The sequence below is a fragment of the Phlebotomus papatasi genome, chromosome 2 (assembly GCF_024763615.1).
Source record: "Phlebotomus papatasi isolate M1 chromosome 2, Ppap_2.1, whole genome shotgun sequence".
Lineage (NCBI taxonomy): Eukaryota > Metazoa > Arthropoda > Insecta > Diptera > Psychodidae > Phlebotomus > Phlebotomus papatasi.
In genome coordinates this window covers 423,520-444,729 of record NC_077223.1, presented here as the reverse complement: position 1 = coordinate 444,729, position 21,210 = coordinate 423,520, and the positions used below count along the sequence as shown (strand labels likewise).

The 21,210-nt window shown below is 32.9% G+C and overlaps 2 protein-coding genes across 2 annotated transcripts in view; one reads left to right on the top strand and one right to left on the bottom strand.

The window, feature by feature from the left end:
• Positions 1-21,210, bottom strand: part of LOC129802066 (putative inorganic phosphate cotransporter) — a 62,015-nt gene that overhangs the window by 34,504 nt on the left and 6,301 nt on the right. The window lies entirely within an intron of this gene.
• LOC129802067 (juvenile hormone esterase-like) lies at positions 9,397-17,659 on the top strand. Its single transcript, XM_055847625.1, has one exon. It carries the CDS (start codon positions 12,387-12,389, stop codon positions 13,770-13,772), a length of 1,386 nt encoding a protein of 461 aa, XP_055703600.1. The 5' UTR covers positions 9,397-12,386; the 3' UTR covers positions 13,773-17,659.

The following is a 21,210-nucleotide window of genomic DNA, read 5'->3' as shown; positions in this document are numbered from 1 at the left end:
TAATCTCGAAGAAATTTGCTGAAATTAGGGATTTTATATTTTTGGAAAATGACAAAAACCAACAAATGAGGCATTTAGAGTGATCGGAGCGCGATGTCTTAGATAAGCAAAATTGTAGTCCTAAGTGGTGCCTATCGTCTAGTGTCAATGGATTTTTAATATTTTGTTTAGTTTATTTTATACAAATTTTTAAAACCTCATTTTAAGACCACTGTTTTGGTAATTTTTAGAGAAACTCTAATTTTACACCATGAAGGAGTGGTTTTACAAAGTTTTTTGTTATTAGCAAAGTTGAAGCACAACTAATAACCTTTCCAACGGACCTACATTTTTTAAGTTCCGTCCACCAGTACCTGAGATAGAACGGATAATGTAAGGCAAAGCAGAAAAAATATTAAACTATTATTAAAAAAAAATTGTGACGTATAGGAGAAAAACCAAAACCATATTCTTGATCAGGAGACTCGACTCTATCAAACGTACCATGTGGGACCTCTGAGACAAAAACCGTGTTGCATAGTGTTATATTCACTTTCAGTGAAATGGTTTTCGTTGTAGAATCAATGAAAAGTAAATTTGTGTCTAGAGTTAGAGTTATGTCCCTGTAGGGGAAAGTTCCCATGCTTTGCACGGTCCCAAGCTTTACAATGACTAATTTGTTCCTATGTTTCTGAATAAATGCGGCTCCGCGATATATTTTAAGTACAAAGACACTTTCCTCTAGTTTTCAAAATATGAATGAGATAAGTCACATTTATTGAAAAACATACGAAAAATTTAGTCATTGTAAAGCTTGGTACCCAGTAAATCATGGGCACTTTCCCCTTATATCAAATAAGTTTACTTGATCCTTTACCGCCCAACTCTTCGGAAAAAAACATTCTTAAGGATCGACACAATCTATCTGGAGCTTTAGGGACCTGCTTTTAGATATACCTTGTTTAAGAAATGCTGCATAGTGTTCAGTTTGTTATAATTGGCGTATTATAATACGATTTACAGTTATCAATATACTTCATGACAGCAACACATATACGCTATAAGAAAAGTTGCACTGTGTGCTCTCTTGAAGTAGTTTTCAACTGAATGTGCAATATGTAATTGTTGAGTGAATAATACGACTTGGTGCATCTTTCCCGCTTACGCCAACTATACCTTTATTCTACCTTTGAAACGAAATTGAAGCTCCTTGGTCTTTTTTATTGTTCCTGTACACCTCCAGTTTTTTTTTGTTTTTGTTTTTGGTAACAGTATGAGAGATTAAAAGATGCTGACTAAGATATACCAAAAATGCTTGCAGAATAAAAGGTAAGTATGCACATATCATCATGCACAAGATGAAACTGTTTGTTTTTAGTAAACATCTTAGAGAAACAGATTATGTCATCATGAAGCTGTCAACACATGTTTACAAAACAAAGCTGGGTTGTGCGTTCCGCATTATTGTTCTTACATTTTCTTGTTGTTTTGTAAGCAAATATTCGAAATGATGTAGATGGGTAGAGGACACCGAGGCAGAATTAGCCAGCAGTAGAATTAGACAGTGCGATGTTATAATTTTCCTTAGAAACAATATTGAGCAAACTACTGTACAATTAGAGTAATTAATTCCTTCTCTATTCATAAAAATACTTATCAGCATGATACAATAATTTCTTCATAAATTATATACGAAAAAAATCATTTGCTGGCTAATCTGCCCTGGTCTCCCCTAATAGGGTAGCTTCAACCACTAATTTGGCACTCTAACTAAAATTTGATTTACGATATATAAGTGACTGATACTCTGCCTTGACGTTTAATGAATAGAGCTAAGACGCAGATGGACGGAGGCAGAAAAGTTTCAAGATTATCACTATTCTGTTCTATTCAGTCTAAATTTTCCTATATTAAATTAAAGATTTTCGACATTTTCAAAAATCGAAAAATTTGTGTATCCGATTTTAATTATCCAACTTTATTTATCTCAAACGTGAATGTCCTTTAATTTTATCATCCACTTTTTTTCAAAACACGCCAAGCATTTTCAACAAAATTAAAGAACACTTTTAAAGATTTTTATTGCTCGACCTCAAAGTGATGTAGCAGTATAAATAATCCGCTTTTTTTCGAATTTGTTATCGATGTAGAGGCTTAAACGGTAAGAGATATGAACTTCCGGTCTTCCGATAGGTCTCACCCGCCCACCTCATCCCCTCCAAAACCATGTTTTTTTTGTTTATTTCAGAAACAGATTCTAGGATTTCTTTTATTTTTGATTATACTTTGGAGGTAGCCTAGACGCAAATTTCGTCCATACAAACCATACAAACCTATGACCGAAAAAAAAACTTTCGTTGCAAATTTTCTAAAGTCTAAGTCTAACAACTGTGGAAGGCTTGTTTTCCAACCGAATTTCTTAAATTTAATCTTTTGAAAAGGTCTTGAAATTTCAAATCAGGATCAGTCGGTCACAATCGGTAATGAATCGTTAAAGTTCTCGTGGGGTTAAATTAAGTAATTTGGAACCATTTATAATTTGGGACATTTGAGACTCTCTCACTGTTTCAAATGAGCAAAGAGAAAACAAAGACCGCGAAATAGAAGAAAAAGACGATTAAGAAGAGCAGGAACAGCCTTTCTTCCTTTTGAATCTCTAAAACAGTGAGAAAATCTCAAATATCCCAAATTGTAAATGGTTCCAAATTTTACCCTAATAGGTCTATCTTGCATTAATATTTAATTTTTATTTGTCTGAAATTTTGTTGTTAAGCTATTTAGAGGTGAGACAGAAAGAGATATCTACTTCCGATCTTCGATGATCCTCCCATAAGTCAATATTGGCCTCAATTCTGAGACCAAGATCAAGATCAAGAAAATTTCAAGATTTTGGTATTCCGAAATCAAAAAATCAGGATCAAGATGTCAAATCTTGTTGAATGTCTTGGAATCTTGAAATGCAAGCCATAAACCGTGTGGTTATCAAGATTAGCAATTCTGGAACCAATATTTCAAGATTTCAAGACGTCAAATTTCTTGTTTTCTTTAAATAATTCCAAGACCCTCTCGGAGGTGCTTGTAATTTTCAAGATATCAAACAATTTGAAGAGTTTCATATGGAAATCACTATTGATGAAAAATATTTCTATAAAAGATGGTATAAAAAGAAAATTACTTTGAAAAATACTGTGTTTGATCTTGTAATTTAACCAAAATGGCACGTATTTCTAGATGTACACATCGAAGTACACCACCCTGAGAATACTTGCAAAATAATCACATCTTGCATAAGCATTTCTTGGTTTGTCACAGGTCACAATTTTGATTTGTACTTCCTGTATTTCCGTTTATGTCCTCTCATTTATTCTTTAATACGTCCTATAATTAATTTTCTTAATTTATATGACGAAATTTCAACAGAGAAATGAAGATATTTGTTAGAAGTGACGTTTCGTTAAGTGTGGAAAACCTTGAAATCTTGTTTTTTAGCTAAGACATTTTAAGTTCCATAAACACTTCGCATCAGAATACGAAATCTTGATTTTGGAAATATTTGACAACTTCAAATTTTGATCTTGATTTTGGTCTCAGAATTGAGGCTATTATCTCAAAATATTTTTCTCTTTTTTGAAAAACATCCTTTTCACAAACTCTTATTGTCAATATGACAAAACTTTTTCATTGGGAGTAGGTATAGTTTCCTTTAGAAATATGAGAAAAATTAGTGTTCTCAATGTAGCCTCACTTTCCCCTAAAATGAAAACCTCTTTATTTTAAATTTGGTTAAACTTGCTAGAAAATTTCACTGCTTTTAAAGTTCTAAATTGAATACTGATCAATTTTTATTGACCAAGTTTGATTTTTTACTGCACACCTCTACAAGGTGTATAAGGTCTGAACAAGCCACAATCTGGGTTTTTTAAGCATTACAAATTGACAAAATTAATTCTAAATTACTCTGTCGAAATAATTGATTTGGCACTGAAGAGGAAAGCTTAACGAATGATATAGAATTTTCACGCAAAAACGTTTTTTTCGTATTTACCAAATGCAACAAATTTAAGACAACCGAGACAACCAATAAATAATTAAAATTGGAATAATTTGTATATTTCATACTATACAATTCCTAATATTCAATTCATTGGCCGTAAGCCACGTGCTTTAAATAATCTATTATTTATCAATTATTTCAGGTATTTACTATCAGTATAAGAGGCCTTCTTCAAAAAAAAAGATGATAAAATGTATGATTAGAAAATGCAATAACCGGCGCTTTTCGTTAGATTAATTTGTGAGATGTCTGTTATTGATAATACTACATTCTGTTATTAATTATTTGCTAAGTACTCTAATGATTAGTTTTAATTAAAGGATAAATTGCTCATGATTAAGCATTAATTTTTTTTCTTTCATTGAGATGAAATTCTTAAATCTGATAAAAAGCATCTTGGCTCGAAAAGATGAGTGATTTTTATTTAAACTTTCAGCACCAGGTGATGGACAAAAGTAAAGTGTACGATTTTTTTTTCTAATTTCTTTCATTCTTCTGTATAATTTTGATTGTTTTTTCGCAAAAACGAGCTTAAAAGTGCGTGACTAGAGTGGTTTAATTTATCTTTGCATTGTGCTTTGACTGAAGAGGTATTATGGTGTTTACACATCTATGAGTACAATTTGTACAAAATCCATAAGTATACGGATTTAATTATGATAATCGCAATCAGGTAAACATCTTTCCAATTATTGAAGATCAAATGTTCTGATGATATCCCAATTTTAGCAGAATTATGAAATAATTAGAGAGATTCTGAGATTAGGCCTCATCAATCACCTTCTGAAGATTCCATTGGCAGACTTGTTCGAAATTGAGATTAAGGATAGAATTTTTTTTACAATGACTGATATTGGAAAAGTATTTTTTTTATTTCATTGCAATCGGATTAGATAGCATGCGGAAATGCACAATCATTACGTCAAACAATTAAATAATTTTTTTCTCTATGGTCTTTACAACATATAAGGTTACAAATTGCTTCATTGCAACCATTTACGTGACTGAAAGGCTCATACATTTCCAAATGGAAATATTGTTGTTTTTCTTTTTTATTTATTTCTCAAATCCATTTTCCTCTCATCTGCTTCGAGAATGTCTGTCAAGCCTTTTGGAATTTACTTTGTACCTCAACTACCTGATTCCAACTTTAACTGTTTGAACTTGACACAATTACAATTGAAGTTTCGCGATGAGCTGTGAAAACGACGCGACAAGAAACCACAATACTAAGGAAAACATTGTCTATTTATATTTAATTTAAGCTAGTTCCCTGTCCCAACCAGGAAATTACAAAAAAGTGCTGAGGTGTTTGGCATTAGCACGTGCATCATCACATTTTATGGACACTTTTTTTCGGTGGAATTGGCGCCCAAAAGAAGGTGGAGCAGCATGCAATTGATAAACATCCATTAAAAAATGCCACAAGGTTACGTTCATGATCAACTTGAGTGACCGTCGATGAAGCATTCACCTGTCTTAAATTATGTAGGTACATTACACCATGTGTCCGATATTCACTGAACTCTTCAGCAAGAGCTTTTCGTCAATTTCCATGCACTTTCGCTTTCATTCTCATTTCACTAATAGTTCCATCTTACCACAGAGACTGACAAAAGTTTAGTGTCAGAAAAAATCAAATTTCGCAGACCTAATTCCTGATTTTGGCACCAAGCACTGTTAAAGTTCATTAAACGGGGGTATTTTGATTCGAAATTCGAAATCTCCCTTTTGAAATCAAAATTTTAAGGTGAGATTTATCCTAATGCCCAAGACACATTTACGACTTAAGCCGAGAGACGGCTTAACGTGATTTATAATCAAAATAATGATTTATCTAAATTCCCATCAGTTTCCCACTAACTAAGCCGGTTTTCGGTTTAAGCCGAAATGTAATCTGATCATTATTTAGACTATAATTACGTTAAGTTTTATATCGGTTTAAGTCGTAAGTGACTCTAGGACGTACCTTTCGGTCTAGAAAATCTCCCCTAAAAACCATTATTTAAAATGGCTTTTACTCAATTGATTCCAGAATTAATGACAATGTGTGCCAATTAAAACAAGGATATTTTTCTTCAAAATCTCATTTGAAAATTAAAAAAAACACTTAATTCTAATTTCCTCCTTATCTTTTGGGGCCAAAAATTTCCTCTGAGAGCTTTATGTGCGAATTATTATCGAAAATCGACAACCTGTCCTTTGCAAATGAACTATTCATTAACCACTAATATATCCGAATAATAAAGTAAAACCATTTTTAATCAAAACTAAATATAAATAATTTTATTTTTTGATAATTTGTAGACATGAGAAAGGAGAATAAAACTCCTGGAACTCCCGGAAGTGTAGAGTCGATTATGTTGAAGCACTTGAAAACAGTAATGTACCAAAACACACGTTCTATTTTCATAGGTATCGCACCATTATTTATTTTTCTTTGAAATAGCACTATATCTCCGGCTCCAGCATATAGAAATTCCCCGTCAATAGCATAAATTTTGACATTAAAGGCTTAAATTTACACCTCGGCCAGACTTGCGGAATTAAGCATTCAAAAGCTGAGGCATTATTATGATTTGAAATACAAATCATACAGAAATACAAATTTCCGATATTCAATTTGAGTTAATAATAAAAAAAAAATACTAAATTTTTATTTTATTATTATTGCTCTTGATAAAGTGTTCTCAAATTTTCATGTTTTCACAAACCAATATTATACATTGTTCTAAGAATTAAGGTGATTGTTAAAATTAATTTATTTTTCCTTGTTTTTGAATAGCTCATCTAAAATATTTATTACCCCGTTAAAATTTATTAGCAATTCTCGTAATGAGGCGTATTTATGACAAGTTTATGCACAGTAAAAAATATATCGGTAAGTGCGTAAAAACCGCATGGACGAACAATTTATATTTGATATTTTATGACTTATTACATTAAGTGCAACTATAGATAAAATGAAGGAGTGGCATTGCCGGCTAATTTTCTTAAGCACTAAAAGAGAAGTAAAACTTTGAATTAGTTCAGCAAAAAATCAGATTTTATCAGCAGGAGGAAGTGGGGACCTTTGCATTGGAGTACTCTTGAAATTAGGATTACATCAAGGTAGAGGTATATCATGTTAATTTATATCAAGATAGTGTTGAGTTCTATTTAAAAATTAGATAAGAAGCCCTACTTCAAAGGTGCCCCAATTTAAAGGTGCCCCACTTTCCTCTATTAAAATTAAGAAGTTGGAAATTCTCAGATCGAAGGGAATAAAGAGTTTTCCATGTAACTTGGAACCATTTTTCATTTTTGGATATGTTTTAGAGATCACCCAGACGAACATTTCGTCTTTAGACGAAAAGAGCGTTGAATCGGTTGAATCATTCCTAATAACGGTTTTTTTAAAGTCAAAGGTTAAAAAGACACTAGAGAGCGCTTTTATCAAACGAATGGGGTCATGTTTGGGCTCGTTGGAAAGGTCTTGGAATTTCCTATAAAACTGAACTGGTTCCAACCGGGTCTGAACCGGTAATGAACCGGTTCATAGCCGATAACTAATTTTTATCCGTAAATCGATACTTTTAAAACAATTTTGGAGGATCTTTTGAATGATATATGAATCGGTTCAAATCGGTTGAGAACCGGTAAATGGTAATTGATGCGAAAGTACTTCTGATGTATATAGAATCTAAGTCACGAGTTCGAGCATTTCGCAAAGCCTGGGACGCTTTGCCAACATTTTATATCATATATTCTATAGAGTAAATAATTAGTAAGGATTTAGGATTTTTACTAAACAAAATTTAGGGGAGACCGGGGCAGAATTAGCCACGTATAGTATTAGATAGTGGTATCTTATAGTTTGCCTTCGAAGGAGTATTGAGGAAACCACTCTTTATTCTAAATATATACTTCCCTTACTATTCATTGAAATACTTATCAGCCTCATACAAACATTTTTTGTACAAATTATTAGCAATGAAAAAAATCATTTGGTGGCAAATTCTACCCCGGTCTCCCCTACAGTCAAATTCCTCAGTACGAACATTTGAGGAAATCTGACATTTATCAATCTTCGTGGGCAATATTTTCAAAAAACGTAGCAGAAATTATGTGAAATACAATAACCCTAAATGAAGGAAAATAATTTTAGGGGAAGTAAGGCAGCTTTGAATTGGGGCAGTTTGAATTGACATTTGACATTTGACATTTCCCACAAGAAAAATTCTTTTTATTTTTTCTCAGGGCGGGTATAACTATTTCATAAATTTTTGATATCTTTTGTCAATAAAAGAGACAAAATAAAATGTTTGCGCGTACTCTTTAATTCCTATGCAGCATTACGAAGTAATTTTGACATGTGACACTATTTTGACAGACCTGTCATTTTCTAAAAATGAAGCAGATTTGATTATAAAGTTTTACACAGTTTATTATTGTTTTTATTTATAATACTATGTAAATAAATGTTTCATATTCAAGCAGATCGTGCTTGTGATATTTTATGCAAACCCTACAATTAGTGCAATTTGCGAAAGAAATAACCCAGTTTAGAGGTTATGTTTGCAATTGCGTGTGTTACCTTTCAGACACGATTGCAATCGACTTTTTAGTGTGAACACCTTCAACTTCAACTTGAACTGTCTTCCGTTATTTTATTTATTACAGTAAGGTTGATTGCAAATTTATTGACAGAAGTGTACAATGTTTACAGATTTATGGTAGGATTGCTAACTACAGTGAAGCCCATAAATATACTTTTCTTTCTCACTCCATCCCACTAGACAGCAATTTAGAAATATTCAACGAAATGCTGTGGAAAATTTTACAGTCACCCTTCTTCAAAAATGTTAAATATTGCAATTTAACCTAAGCTAATTTGTCATTCTCACTTTCATAATTTTAAAGTCAAACAATGACACATGCTGATTTTAAAAACCAAACAGACAATTCAACTGTTCCTATTTAAGAGGGATCTAATTACCAAAATAAACAATGTTTTTTAGTTTCATCCTGAGAGCACGTGAGTTAACTGGTTAAGAAGTAAATTCATCGAATGGAGATCAAATGTATTCAGCAGTGAAGCATTTAACCTTGAGAATCATTATCACTCATGATAATCACTTTTCGATCTCATTATGTTGTGCATGGTGCGTAAATGCAAGAAATTAGCGTGAATCAAAAGTAATTGTAGTTGAGCAAAGGTATTTCAGATAATGCTCTATACAATTAGAATAGTGCAAATTGAGGAGAAAATGACTATTCACTCTACTATGTCATAACATTGGAAAATAAAATATGAAGACAATTAGTTAAGAAAATTTTCAATTGAACTACTCAATGTTTTTCTTTTTGCAAATGAAGCCCAATCTGTGTTTAAGTGAAGCTTGGAGTTTTGGAAATATTTTAATTTATATAGAGTTACAGTTCAACCTTTGATTTTATCAGGTATAACTGAAACTTTTCATGTTTTATTTATCTTTTTTATACTTTGCATATTTTTTTAATGTTCCATTTTTATTTTCCTCATAAAAGACTAAGACGAAAACATCAGAAATTGTATTAAAAACTTTGTCCAAAGTCTAATATTTAGTCCAATTTTGGATAATTTTTGTATTTTTCTATTTAAACATACTTTGTATCCCTGTTTTATATTTTACAATAAATATAGCGTAATAAATTACCCTCCATTGCATTCAATAGATGAAAGTTGATATACTTTTTATATAAAATGAAATATTCACAATCTAATATGCTATTTATTTGCAAATAAATTATTTTCAACTATACCTTTCCTTTGCAATATAAAACGTAACGTCACACATAATTATAATATATGAAACACGGATGAAACAATGCTCAACAAACGTTATTTTTTGAACGCTTTATAAACTTATTTCTATTTAATTTTTAAATACTTCGACTCTTATTGCAAGAAAAACTATTCCAAATTTAAACCCTGCATATTGTTTTAATTTGACTAAACATCAATTTGCACCTTGCGGACTTGCTCTCAACCTCTGTTAATCTATTCCTTTTGATCTATGCGTATTTTGTTGAACGGTATTTTTATTTTGATCATATCGTAATTTATTCTTCCAATTTATCAATTGACCAATTATCTGTTCAATACATTTTCATTTAATCTATTAAAATAATAAATTATTTATAAAAGTAATTGCCACACAGGTCATACATAATTATAATATGTGAAACACGGATGAAACAATGCTCAGCAAATGTTTTTTGAATGGTTTAAAAATTTCTTTTCATTTTTTTTAATACCTCGACTCTCTTAAAAGACTATTCCAAGTTTACCCTGCATATGGTTTTAGTTCGACTAATCAATTTCCACCTTGCTGACTTGTGCTCATCCTCTGCTAATCTATCCCTTTTGATCTAAGCGTATTTGATTGAACGGTATTTTTATTTTGATCATATCGTAATTTACTCTTCCACTTTTTTCAATTGACCAATTATCTGTTCAATACATCTTCATTTAATCTATTAAAATAATAAATTATTTATAATTGTAAAATATGAAACATGACAAAAACGTGACAAAAAATTAATAAACGTGACAAAAAATAATAATCATTTTCAGACTATACTTAAAAGTCCTTTTCCATAAAAATATGATAATACACTGAGAAAAATGCTGTCTGATTTTTGTACATATGATATTCTGATTTTTGGAATATAAATAAATTAAAAACAAATATAATTATGTGAGACTTACAATAAGTATGTGCCATATTCAAAATTGACATCTTTATAGCTCGAGCTTCGCAGAGAGAGCAGTCTAATGAATGGCCTCTATACACTGGAGATATTTATGTCCATATTGAAGAGTTTTTCCTACACAAAGTAGGGAATTTGCTTCAATATGGACATAAATTGCTGTAGTGTAAGGAGTCCATAAGGGGTATTATTTTGGTAGAATTTTGAAATTTTGAGGTTTCGGGTTTTCGTCACAAAAAGCGCGACGTTAAAACGTCACGTTGTTTGTGCGTCTGCCCGTCTGGCAGTTACCACGCCCGGAGGCCAAACGTTTGGAGATAGAGACTTTGGATCTTCGGGGGATCTCCCCAAAAGTTGACTCTGGGACCATTAACATGCCACTCCTTTCCTTTAAAATAAGCAATCCCAAGCTTGAAAACAAGCAGCTTTTTGGATACGTTTTAGAAATTACCCAGGCGGACATTTCGTCCTTGTACGAAAATACCGTTTAATCATACCTAATAGGTTTTGTAAGGGTATTATTAATCGTTTCGAGATATTGTATTACAAGGTAATAATTTTTACAATGTCTATATCCCGTATTAGAGGGATCTGCTAAGTCCATTGTAGACCGCCCAGGAGCGCCTTCCCATGGTGTGGATGCTTCTGCCATGTTTCCGGAATTGTTGGGCGAAGGCGGTGCATTATACATATTACGTCACTATTACATGAGATAATTGTTTAAATCAGCCATTCAAATCTTTGCACCGGGCGGGACTCGAACTCACAACTGTGACATAGCCATCGCTCTTGCTTATTGCGCTAGTGAGATACCCTTTTGCAAGGTAGAAGATTTAAAAGTCTCTAGAGAGCGCATTTATCAACCCAATGGGGTTATGATTGGCTTATTGGAAAGGTCTTGGATTTTTTAACACGTATGAACTAGTTTCAAACGGTTCTGAGCCTGTAATGAACCGATTAAGGAAATTATACACGGTGATGACCTTTGTGCTTTCTTCTCCATTATTCTCTCAGTACGACGTTTCGGAGACACTCCTTTCAATTGTTAGATGTGATTCTTACATATTCACGCATATTTTTATGTCAAATGAACAACCATGCATAACTTTAGTGCATGTTTTTTAGCTTAGTTTTTAAATTTTTCTAGAAAATAATTTTTTTTGCAGAAATATAGATTTATTGTAAATGAAAAATGTAATCGGAGAAAAGGATAAAAAATACAGAATCAACAATAAAGCCTTTCTATTACCATATTTAAATAATTAAACAAGGATTTTTTCCCTAATAATTGAAACTTCCTTACTTTTCTCAAAAATATTTTTTTCCAAAATCTCACGTCAAGTATCTTGATAAAATTCTGCAGTACTAATACCCAAATAAAATTCCAATTATTGATTTAGGTGTTGCCTCTGAAACTCATGTTAAACTACTTAAAGCTGAGCTTGGGTAGATAAAAACCTCATAAAAAAAAGTTATGTCTTCCGTGCAATTTGGCCGACTTTTAATTGCTGTCGTTCTTTTTTTTTGTACATCGCATCTTAAGATAAATTTTAAAATCCCGTTTAATCGTCTTTATTTCTCAGTCAATGAATGACTTAAAGTTGACCGTTATGCCGAAATGTGGAGTAAATTTGGAGAGTTTGGTCAAGATTTCAGCCCAGGTTTCTACTCAGATCTAAAAATGTGGCCGTCGATGAAGGTTGTTCTCGTGAGTGCTTTCTTTTGCATTTCCGCGATTCAGTGCAAATCCCAAAATGGGGACTTAGTCGTATGTCCGCGATGTGGATGTATCTTGGGAACAGTGCTACCAGGACATCAGAGACCCTATGAGGCGTTTCTTGGTGTCCCCTATGCTAAGCCTCCTGTTGGAAAACTCCGTTTCCGTAGTCCCTTACCAGTTGAACCTTGGTATCCGACAATTTGGAATGGGACTTTCTCCAGGAGCACCTGCATCCAGAAGATTTATGCATCCTGGCTTACTGTAAGTACTGGTGAGGAGGACTGTCTGTACATGAATATCTACCGTCCCATGAGGAAGAAGACTCGGAAGCACCTGCCAGTGATAGTTCTGATCACAGGAGGAGGATTTTCAATTGGGACTGGAAACAATGTGGATTTTTCTCCGGATTACATTATGAACCGGAAGGATATTATTTTAGTTGTCCTCCAGCATAGACTTGGGGTCTTTGGATACCTTTGCTCAGGTACCACCGCAAGCCAGGGGAATTTCGGCCTCAAGGATCAACAGCTTGCTCTTGAGTGGATTAGAGACAATATAGAAACTTTTGGCGGGAACTCTCAATTGGTTACCCTTCTCGGTCAGGGATCAGGCTGTGCTGCAGTGATGATGCACATGATGAATGCCAAATCATCCCTCCTCTTCCATCAAGTCATCCTCCAGAGTGGATCTCTGGCCCATTGGGCACTGCTGAAGAACCCCAAGAGTCACTTCAAACGTCAAGCAAGGTATGCAGGTATTGTGGACTACAAAAGTCTCACCACCAAGGAAATTGTGTCCAAACTACGGAAGGTCGATGCTGAGATATTGAGGGAGAGTTCTGATAGATTCAAGTTCTGGCACTTTGATCATCTTGTGAACTACAGACCATGCATTGAGAAGGAGACTTGGAAAGATCCTTTCCTCACTGTCAACCCTTACGTGGCATGGGCCAATGGAACATACTATCCCAAGCCCATCCTGATCACTTTCACACCCAATGATGGGACCTATCGGGCACCTATTTTAACCAATGACACTCTTCTAGGAGAATTCAATGAAGGAATGCGAGAAATCCTACCAAAACTCTTGGAATTTCCATCCAAATACGTTGATAACGTGCTGAATTACTACTTCGACGGGGATACCCCTTTTATTCAATCAGGGAATGAGCACATCTTCATCAATGTAAGGAATATCTTACGTATACTAATTTTTAATTATCTTCTTGGCTTTTATTCTCGAAATCAGGAGAAAATTTTTCCATGTGAATACTTCAGAGACTGATTAAGTTTAAACGAATTTATACCATTTCAAAACATTTTTACAGGAAGATTGTGAGAAAATCATTATTGTATTTCACTGTGAGAATTTTAAGCTATATTTTTTTTATTCTTAATTTTTTTCCGTGAATTTTTCAGTTTAAACTCTAATAGAGATCTCATCGATGATGAGAGTTCAACAGATTCATCGTGAGAATTGTCATTTACGAAATTTTGGTGAGAATAATCAAAAAGACTTCCGAAAAAGCGATTCACTAGAGTGTGACAAACTCCGTGACAAGTCTCATATGATAGAAAAGTCACTAATTTCAAAATGGATAACAAAATAACTCTTACTTTTGATACACAAACAAAGCAAAAAATAAATTAGATAAATTTAATTTTAAAATTCTCACGACATAGGAGATCGCTTCGAAGCTTCAGTCTACGGAAGCTTCACATCTTTCGATCTTTTTCCTATCTTTCGTAATGACTTTCATCAGGTGCTTTTCAGGAAATGTGAAGGAAAGGATAAAATTACTGATAACGGCCAATTTCTTAAGGAATAAGGGAAAAATCGAGTGTACGAAATTTCCTTCGTTCGATGCTTCAAAACCGTTCCTTAATTTGCAAAAATCGAATAAACTCATATGACTTTTTCACTTGAAAACTCACCCGTAACAATAATTCTAACAAGTACGCTTAATTTCCTGATAAGAAGAAAGATAATTGAGTAATAAAAGATCAATCGAAAAACTCATTTTGCCATAAATTCGTAAAATTCGCTTGGGAATATTTTCCCATGAGAAATTTTCACAGAAACTCAAGATTAATACGCCTAATTTGCCTAATCTATTTTTTTCTTCTGTCTTTCAGATGATCAGTGATCGCTACTTTCATCAATCACTCTATAACAATGTCAAGCAATTCCGTGAAAATGTTTACACAGAAAAAATTCCCATTCACATTTATAAATTCAACTTCCAGAGTGAGTTCCGGTATACCAAGAGAACTACAAATACTGATCGAGATTTCGGAGTTGGATACCGAGATGATTTGCTATTTATGTTTCGTATTCCAAGTCGTTTCCCTGACATTCAATTGGGATCCATTGAAGCTCGTATGAGTGACCTTTATGTTAGGGTATTGGCCAATTTTGCTGCCCATGGTAAAAAGTTATCTTGGATAAGTCACAAGAAATGTACAGCAGAAGTTAATGGATTTTGCAGCTATCAAGAATTTTCTAAATATTCCGATTCCATCAAAGAAGAAGTTCTGGTAAAGGTATCTGATGAATTTCGCATGGATGCTGCTGAATTTTGGAATGAAATCGACGAAAGAAAGTGAAACCATGCATAATTATATTTTCCACTTGCCTTTCTGCCATCCAGAATAGCACTAAGACTTTGGACTTTGAGATTTATTTTCATTGATTTTTATGCCATGTACTCAAACCCGTTCTTCAAAAACGAAAGTAACAATGTAACGTATCAATTTACTGTAGTTTTATAGATTTCATAAATAAATATTTCATAGCTATTGTTAATTACATAGTAGTATCATATAAATATTTATCATCTAATAGGATTAAACATTATAGTTTATGACTTATCCATCAACAGATCGGAATTCTTGTTTAATTCTTGCCGATAAATACATCTTCAGGATTCAAGATGAAATGCACTAAAAATGATAAATGGATTATTGTGTAATATTTAGTGGATTAGTAGAAAAGTTGGGAAGAGTACTTTTCCGCTATCAACTGAAAAAATGAATGGCGTAAGATGTTTATGGCTTTTCAATGGCAAGTTAAGGCTTATTGTTAAGATTATTATCAGACAAATAGGCAGGTATATTTTATGGTTGTTGCATAAATTTTACAGCCAAAAATTTTCTACGAATAATTATTTACTTGCAGAATGTTTGCGGTCAAAAAAAAAGGTTTTTCCATTAAGTTTTTTGATCTATGTATTGCGCAATTTTTATCAGAATTTTATTTTATGACTGACAAATCAAAAATTAAAAAAAAAATATGATCAATTTGCGGTAAAAGTTATACGGACAGTCAATTTGATTAGGATATTTGCGTTTATTCGTTATAAAAAAATAGGTTTAAAAACATGCCTAGCGTTGGTATGACTAGCTAGAAATTTATGTAATCGAAAAGATTATCCCATTAAAATTTGATTCAGCTCAATATGACAATTGTCATCAGTGACAAAAATCACGAGAGAACTCTAAATTGCATTCATCTGCATACCAAAAACAATTTGACTAATCTCATCAAAACGCGAGAAAGTCATGGAGCAGATTTTTCATATTTCTGAGAATTGTCATTAGGACAAATCTCATAAGAATAGTCACGAGCTAAGATAAAAGTTTAGCAACAATGTGTAAGCCTAGCATTAGTACAACAGGTCTGATTTTTTTAACAAAAAAAATATATAAATAAATTTAAGGAAATAGAAACGGAGGAATTTGAAAGCAGATTCAGCTCAAAATGAGAATTGTCATAAGTGAGAATAATCGCGAAAGATTTTGAAAAAGCATTCAGCTGAGTACCAGATACCTTACGACTATTCTCAGCAAAAACGAAAAAAGTCATGGAGTGGATTCTGCACATTTGTGAGATTGTCATATGAATAAATTTCATGACAATAATCACGAGATAACACAAAAAATTAGCAACTATGTGAAATGTGATAATTTGATAAATGTAAATCGTCGTATATTCGAAAGCTTAAGCTAGACCTCCCAAGAATAGTTCAAATGTGAGAATTCTTACAAATTTACAGAATATGTATACAAAATTTTTATCACTGGTGAGTTTAATCATGAGATTTATGAAATACAGGTAAAATATTTAAAAAGATGACCAAAATTTTGTTGTCCTGAGCCCTGAGATACTAAAAGTATCCACTCCTTAGGGTCCAAAACACGGAGCTCCATACTCCCGTTCACTCGATAGAACCAAGATTGATTCCCTTTCTCTACGAACACCTAGTTACGGTACCCTTCTCGAGAGGGAAATGACTATCTTGTTTCAAATTACGGTAGTTGTGTTGTGATCTTAACATAAATACTGACTTCTACAATTTTACATATATGACAAATCTCACAAGTGTGAAGAGTCCTTGCACATGATTATTGTCCTATATGAGATTAGTCATGGGATTTATTAAACGCAACAGAGTGCAATTTTGAATTCTGACTATTTTCTCACTGAGCTGAAGAGGAGAATGACGGAGCTTCTTGCGTTTTTAAATGACATTAAACAAAGTTTTACTCAAAATTATGTTCTTTCTGTAGTCTTCCGTGCATGAAATTGCTCCATGCTCCCCTAAAAAGTTGCTTTAAATATTTACCTCAACTGTCAGTCAATGCATTTCAAATTATTATTTTAATTATTGCTGGTAAAGATAATTTATTGAATTAATAATCTTGTTATTTTATTTATAGAGAAATTAACAAAGCGTAAGATTGGTGTGACAACGTTGACTATTATTTGTGTTTGAACTTCACTTTCCAAATTAGAAGTAATTAGTAAAAAAAATACCTACTATGCCATTATCTTGTTGACTTTCTATATATCTAGCCGAACTTACTGAATTTTTGTTAAGTTTGTGGAAATTAATTATTTACTCAAAGAATTTCAATGAAATCTTCAAAATTCCCCTTTGCTTCTTGACGTCATAATTGTTAAACGTAACTAAGAACGTATAGGGTGAAAGGAACGTCTGTTCGACAGGGAACCCCTATTGACACTCTCATCAAAACATTGAAATTTATTTAATATAAATTGTTTATATCTAGTGAAATTCATGTAATCTGACCTGCTTTCCTTTAACCTACCCTTTTCTAGAACTGTTCTGCGAATTTAAGAAGGTTTTAAAAAGGTTTAAGCCATTTCAATTGTCGACGTGGAGAAATTTCAAGATTCTTATGAAAAAGTGTAAGAAAGAAGCTTTTACAAAAATAATTTTTTTTCTATTTTTTTTTAATAAAATGAACGTATATCTGTTGCATAACAGTCAAAAAATAACTAAATTTTAATTTAATACACAATTTGCATCAATTTATTTTAATTATAATGAATTTAATTACAGTGTCAATAAACCGAGACAAAATCGTCGATTTCAACGTCTATTGACAGGTACAGATTGCCGACTTTTGTATCAGCTTGATAGATGAAGAAGAATAAGAAGAATGAATAAAAGTAAACAAAGTTGCTGCATTTTTGTGAAAGAAATAGTAAAATTACTAACAAGTTAAGTGTTTGTGCGCAAAAAAGACTAAGAATGTTTGTTGGTGAGTTGTCACTGGTGATATTTTTATAGTAGAACTTCCTTCAGCTCTAGCACTGCAGAAATCTAATGCGTGGCAAAAATTTCGACTGCACCAGAGATGCCCCAATGGAAAGAGTATTGTCTATAAGCTGTTGAGAGAGAATTCTTAAGGAGAGTGTCAAGTTTTATAAATCTAAAAGCTGCCCATTGCATCCTGTAAGGAATACAATGTAAGATTATGAGGATAGAGAAGTTTATCATCACGAGAATGGCTGCTGTGAAGGGACATAAGATTTACAGAAATCTCTGTGAGGAAGAGTTTCTTACGGAAGGACGGGGCATTCTGGATGGACATTTAATAGATTCCCTGATTTGCAGTCCCCCAGATGGAGTCATCCAGTGCAATAAGGAAGTTTTCAGCCAAAATCTCAATCAAAGGTGTAAAGAAAAAGTGTCCAATAGGTGTTCAAATTTCGTGTGTCAATAGATACCGAAAGTGTCAATAGATATGGCATTTAGTCATGATCTTAAAAAATACAGTTTTTTTTAGTTTTTCAAACATTTTGAGAAAAGTGAATGATACTGAACGGTAGTCAAATTAATAAGTTGATATAAGTTAATATTTAAACACAAAAAAAATTAATACAATAGAAGTTATCAGTCAGGAAAGTTACGAAAGTTCTTAAAGTGTCAATAGACGTTCCTTTGACCCTAACCAAAAATGTTTTTAACTATCTCACAGTTCAGTAACGGCAGAAGGTGATGTCATGGTGATCCTACGAATTATCTTGTTCACTTAAAAGAAGAATCTATATTTGCACACAATTATTTCCTGCATTAGCATTTTTATTGGTGGATAAATACCAATTTATCAAACATTTCATTAGTGGATTATTTGCCAAATACTATCAGTTGAACGTAAGAAGAGCAAATATCACTTTTTTTTAAAGTCGGGAAAATACGTCTCTTTTGAATCATCACAACAAAAGAACAATTTCTCAGGCCTCTCTCATTGAACAATAATTGTGGAAAATTTCACTTGACATCGTGAAATTCCTCAAGCACATGCACTTTTGCAATACTCAATCAAATATTTAACTAATCGCTGTTTGAATTTCTAACAGTGTATAAATGAATGGTTTAACATGGTGTTTTGTGAAATATCTTATCATATTTGCAAGAAAAAAAAATTAGTTGGGTTATCGCGGCGAGTTGCCACTTGAGAAGAAAATTGCGAAAAAATTGGATTTTGCTAGATCTCAACGTGAAGTAGATGTTTAATTATCTTGGCAGTGTCACAGTGTCTCGGCATGAATCGCCAATTGCAATTTCTTCATGAAAGAAACTTCGTGGAAGGTGGCATCTTGATGATTATTTTGCTAATTGTGGAATCATTTTATTGCTCAAACTCAACTAGAGGAGCACTGTGTAGAAAATCTTTCGATTTTGACTTAGTATAGGACCATAAAAAGCTCGTTCTACGATGCAACAGGTCTGAGTTCGAATCGATTTTAGTTGATCTCAGAAATTTTCCAGCTTTCATTGAAGATTTGGAACAGGATGTCTTGCCAACATTATGAAATTAATCACCGCATAGAGGCCAAACGTTTAGAGATATCAACTTCTGATCTTCGATAACCACCCCTTTTTATTCATAAGTCAATTTTTGTAGGCAATTTCTTTGAATTGTATAGTTTTCGTTTCGGGGGTAGGGTTGAATCTTATAACTGCTCGCAATCACCCTCAATTGACCTACGACCAAAAGGTACACCGAGTGCACCACTTCTGACAAATTATTTTCCTGCGAATTACGCACTCAAAATCCCAAGAATATAATAAAACTGGATAGAATAGGGTAAAGTGATACAAGTTGGACATAGTGTTACAAGTTGGACAGGGATTTTTTCTTGATAAATACAGTACTAAATTTTTTTTAACACAAATTAATTAATTAATCAATCTAAGGATGAGCTAGAATAGGAGTGGGGAAACTTAAGGGGCCCAATTGTAGCCTGGATGAAACGGAAATCCGAAATGGAGAACTGATCCGAAAATCCTTAAAGCCAAAATCCCGAAAAGGCCAAAACTCCGAATGGTCAAAATCCTAAATGGGACGATTTTATACAGAGAATAATGTGTATAATAATTTCCCACACACAGAAAATTTTCCTTTGCCTCCAGCAAGCGCAAGTGCAATCATAGGAGTATCTATGACTCTTTTAAGAATTCGGGATTTTGGCTCTCGAGATTTCAGAACATTCGGGATTTTGGTCGGGATCCTAATTTCCATATTGCACACATTCCTATAAATTCGAGCACTCTGCGAATTTTCCTTCAATACCAATAATTGTAAACGGAATTACTAAACAAACTTGAGAATCGATAAAATGCTTTTCATGACAATACAAGCGGCAAGTTTCATTTGAAGGTAAATACGTGTTTCAATTCTCCTTTTGGAGTTTGCATAATAAAAGCGTGTTCGCAATTTTTTTTTAGTTACAGAAATAAATTGAAATTTCAAGTTGACGGTGGAAAAAATAACACAATTGCCAATCGAGCAGATAATTTAAAAATATATATATATGTGACAAAACTGTCACGCTAAATACGACGCTACCGTTCAATTGATGGCAATTTGTAGTCAATTTGCATCAACATAAATCATGGTTAAGTGCACAATGCGTGAAATATTTCACACTACATCGAATCGGAAGTGAATTTGTGCTTGTTTCTATTGCAATGTTGCGACGATACTTACAATAACATTCTTTTTATTTATACTTTTATTGTCATGAGTCAACTTTAGCGGGAGTTTACTGTTCTATTTATCATTTTAATTTCACTTTCCGTAAACTCATTATGTGCATTTCTTATGCACACGGCATCCAAAGTGTTTATCGCGTCTTCCACCGTGTAATTACTTTGATTAACCCCAAATGGATGGCATTTTGCAAGACAGCTTTAACGTCATTTCTTTCATTAAACAACCTACAAAAGAGACTTTGAACAAATTATGCTCTCAACCTTCCCTAAACTTTTATCTCTAAAAGTCTTTCATTTTATCTCTCGAAATAGAAAAGTTAACTATAAAATGATTCACTTTGAATTTTAATTGTGCCTTCTGAAGGATCTTTATGAGATTTTAACAATTATTTCTACTATCATCCAAATTTCATT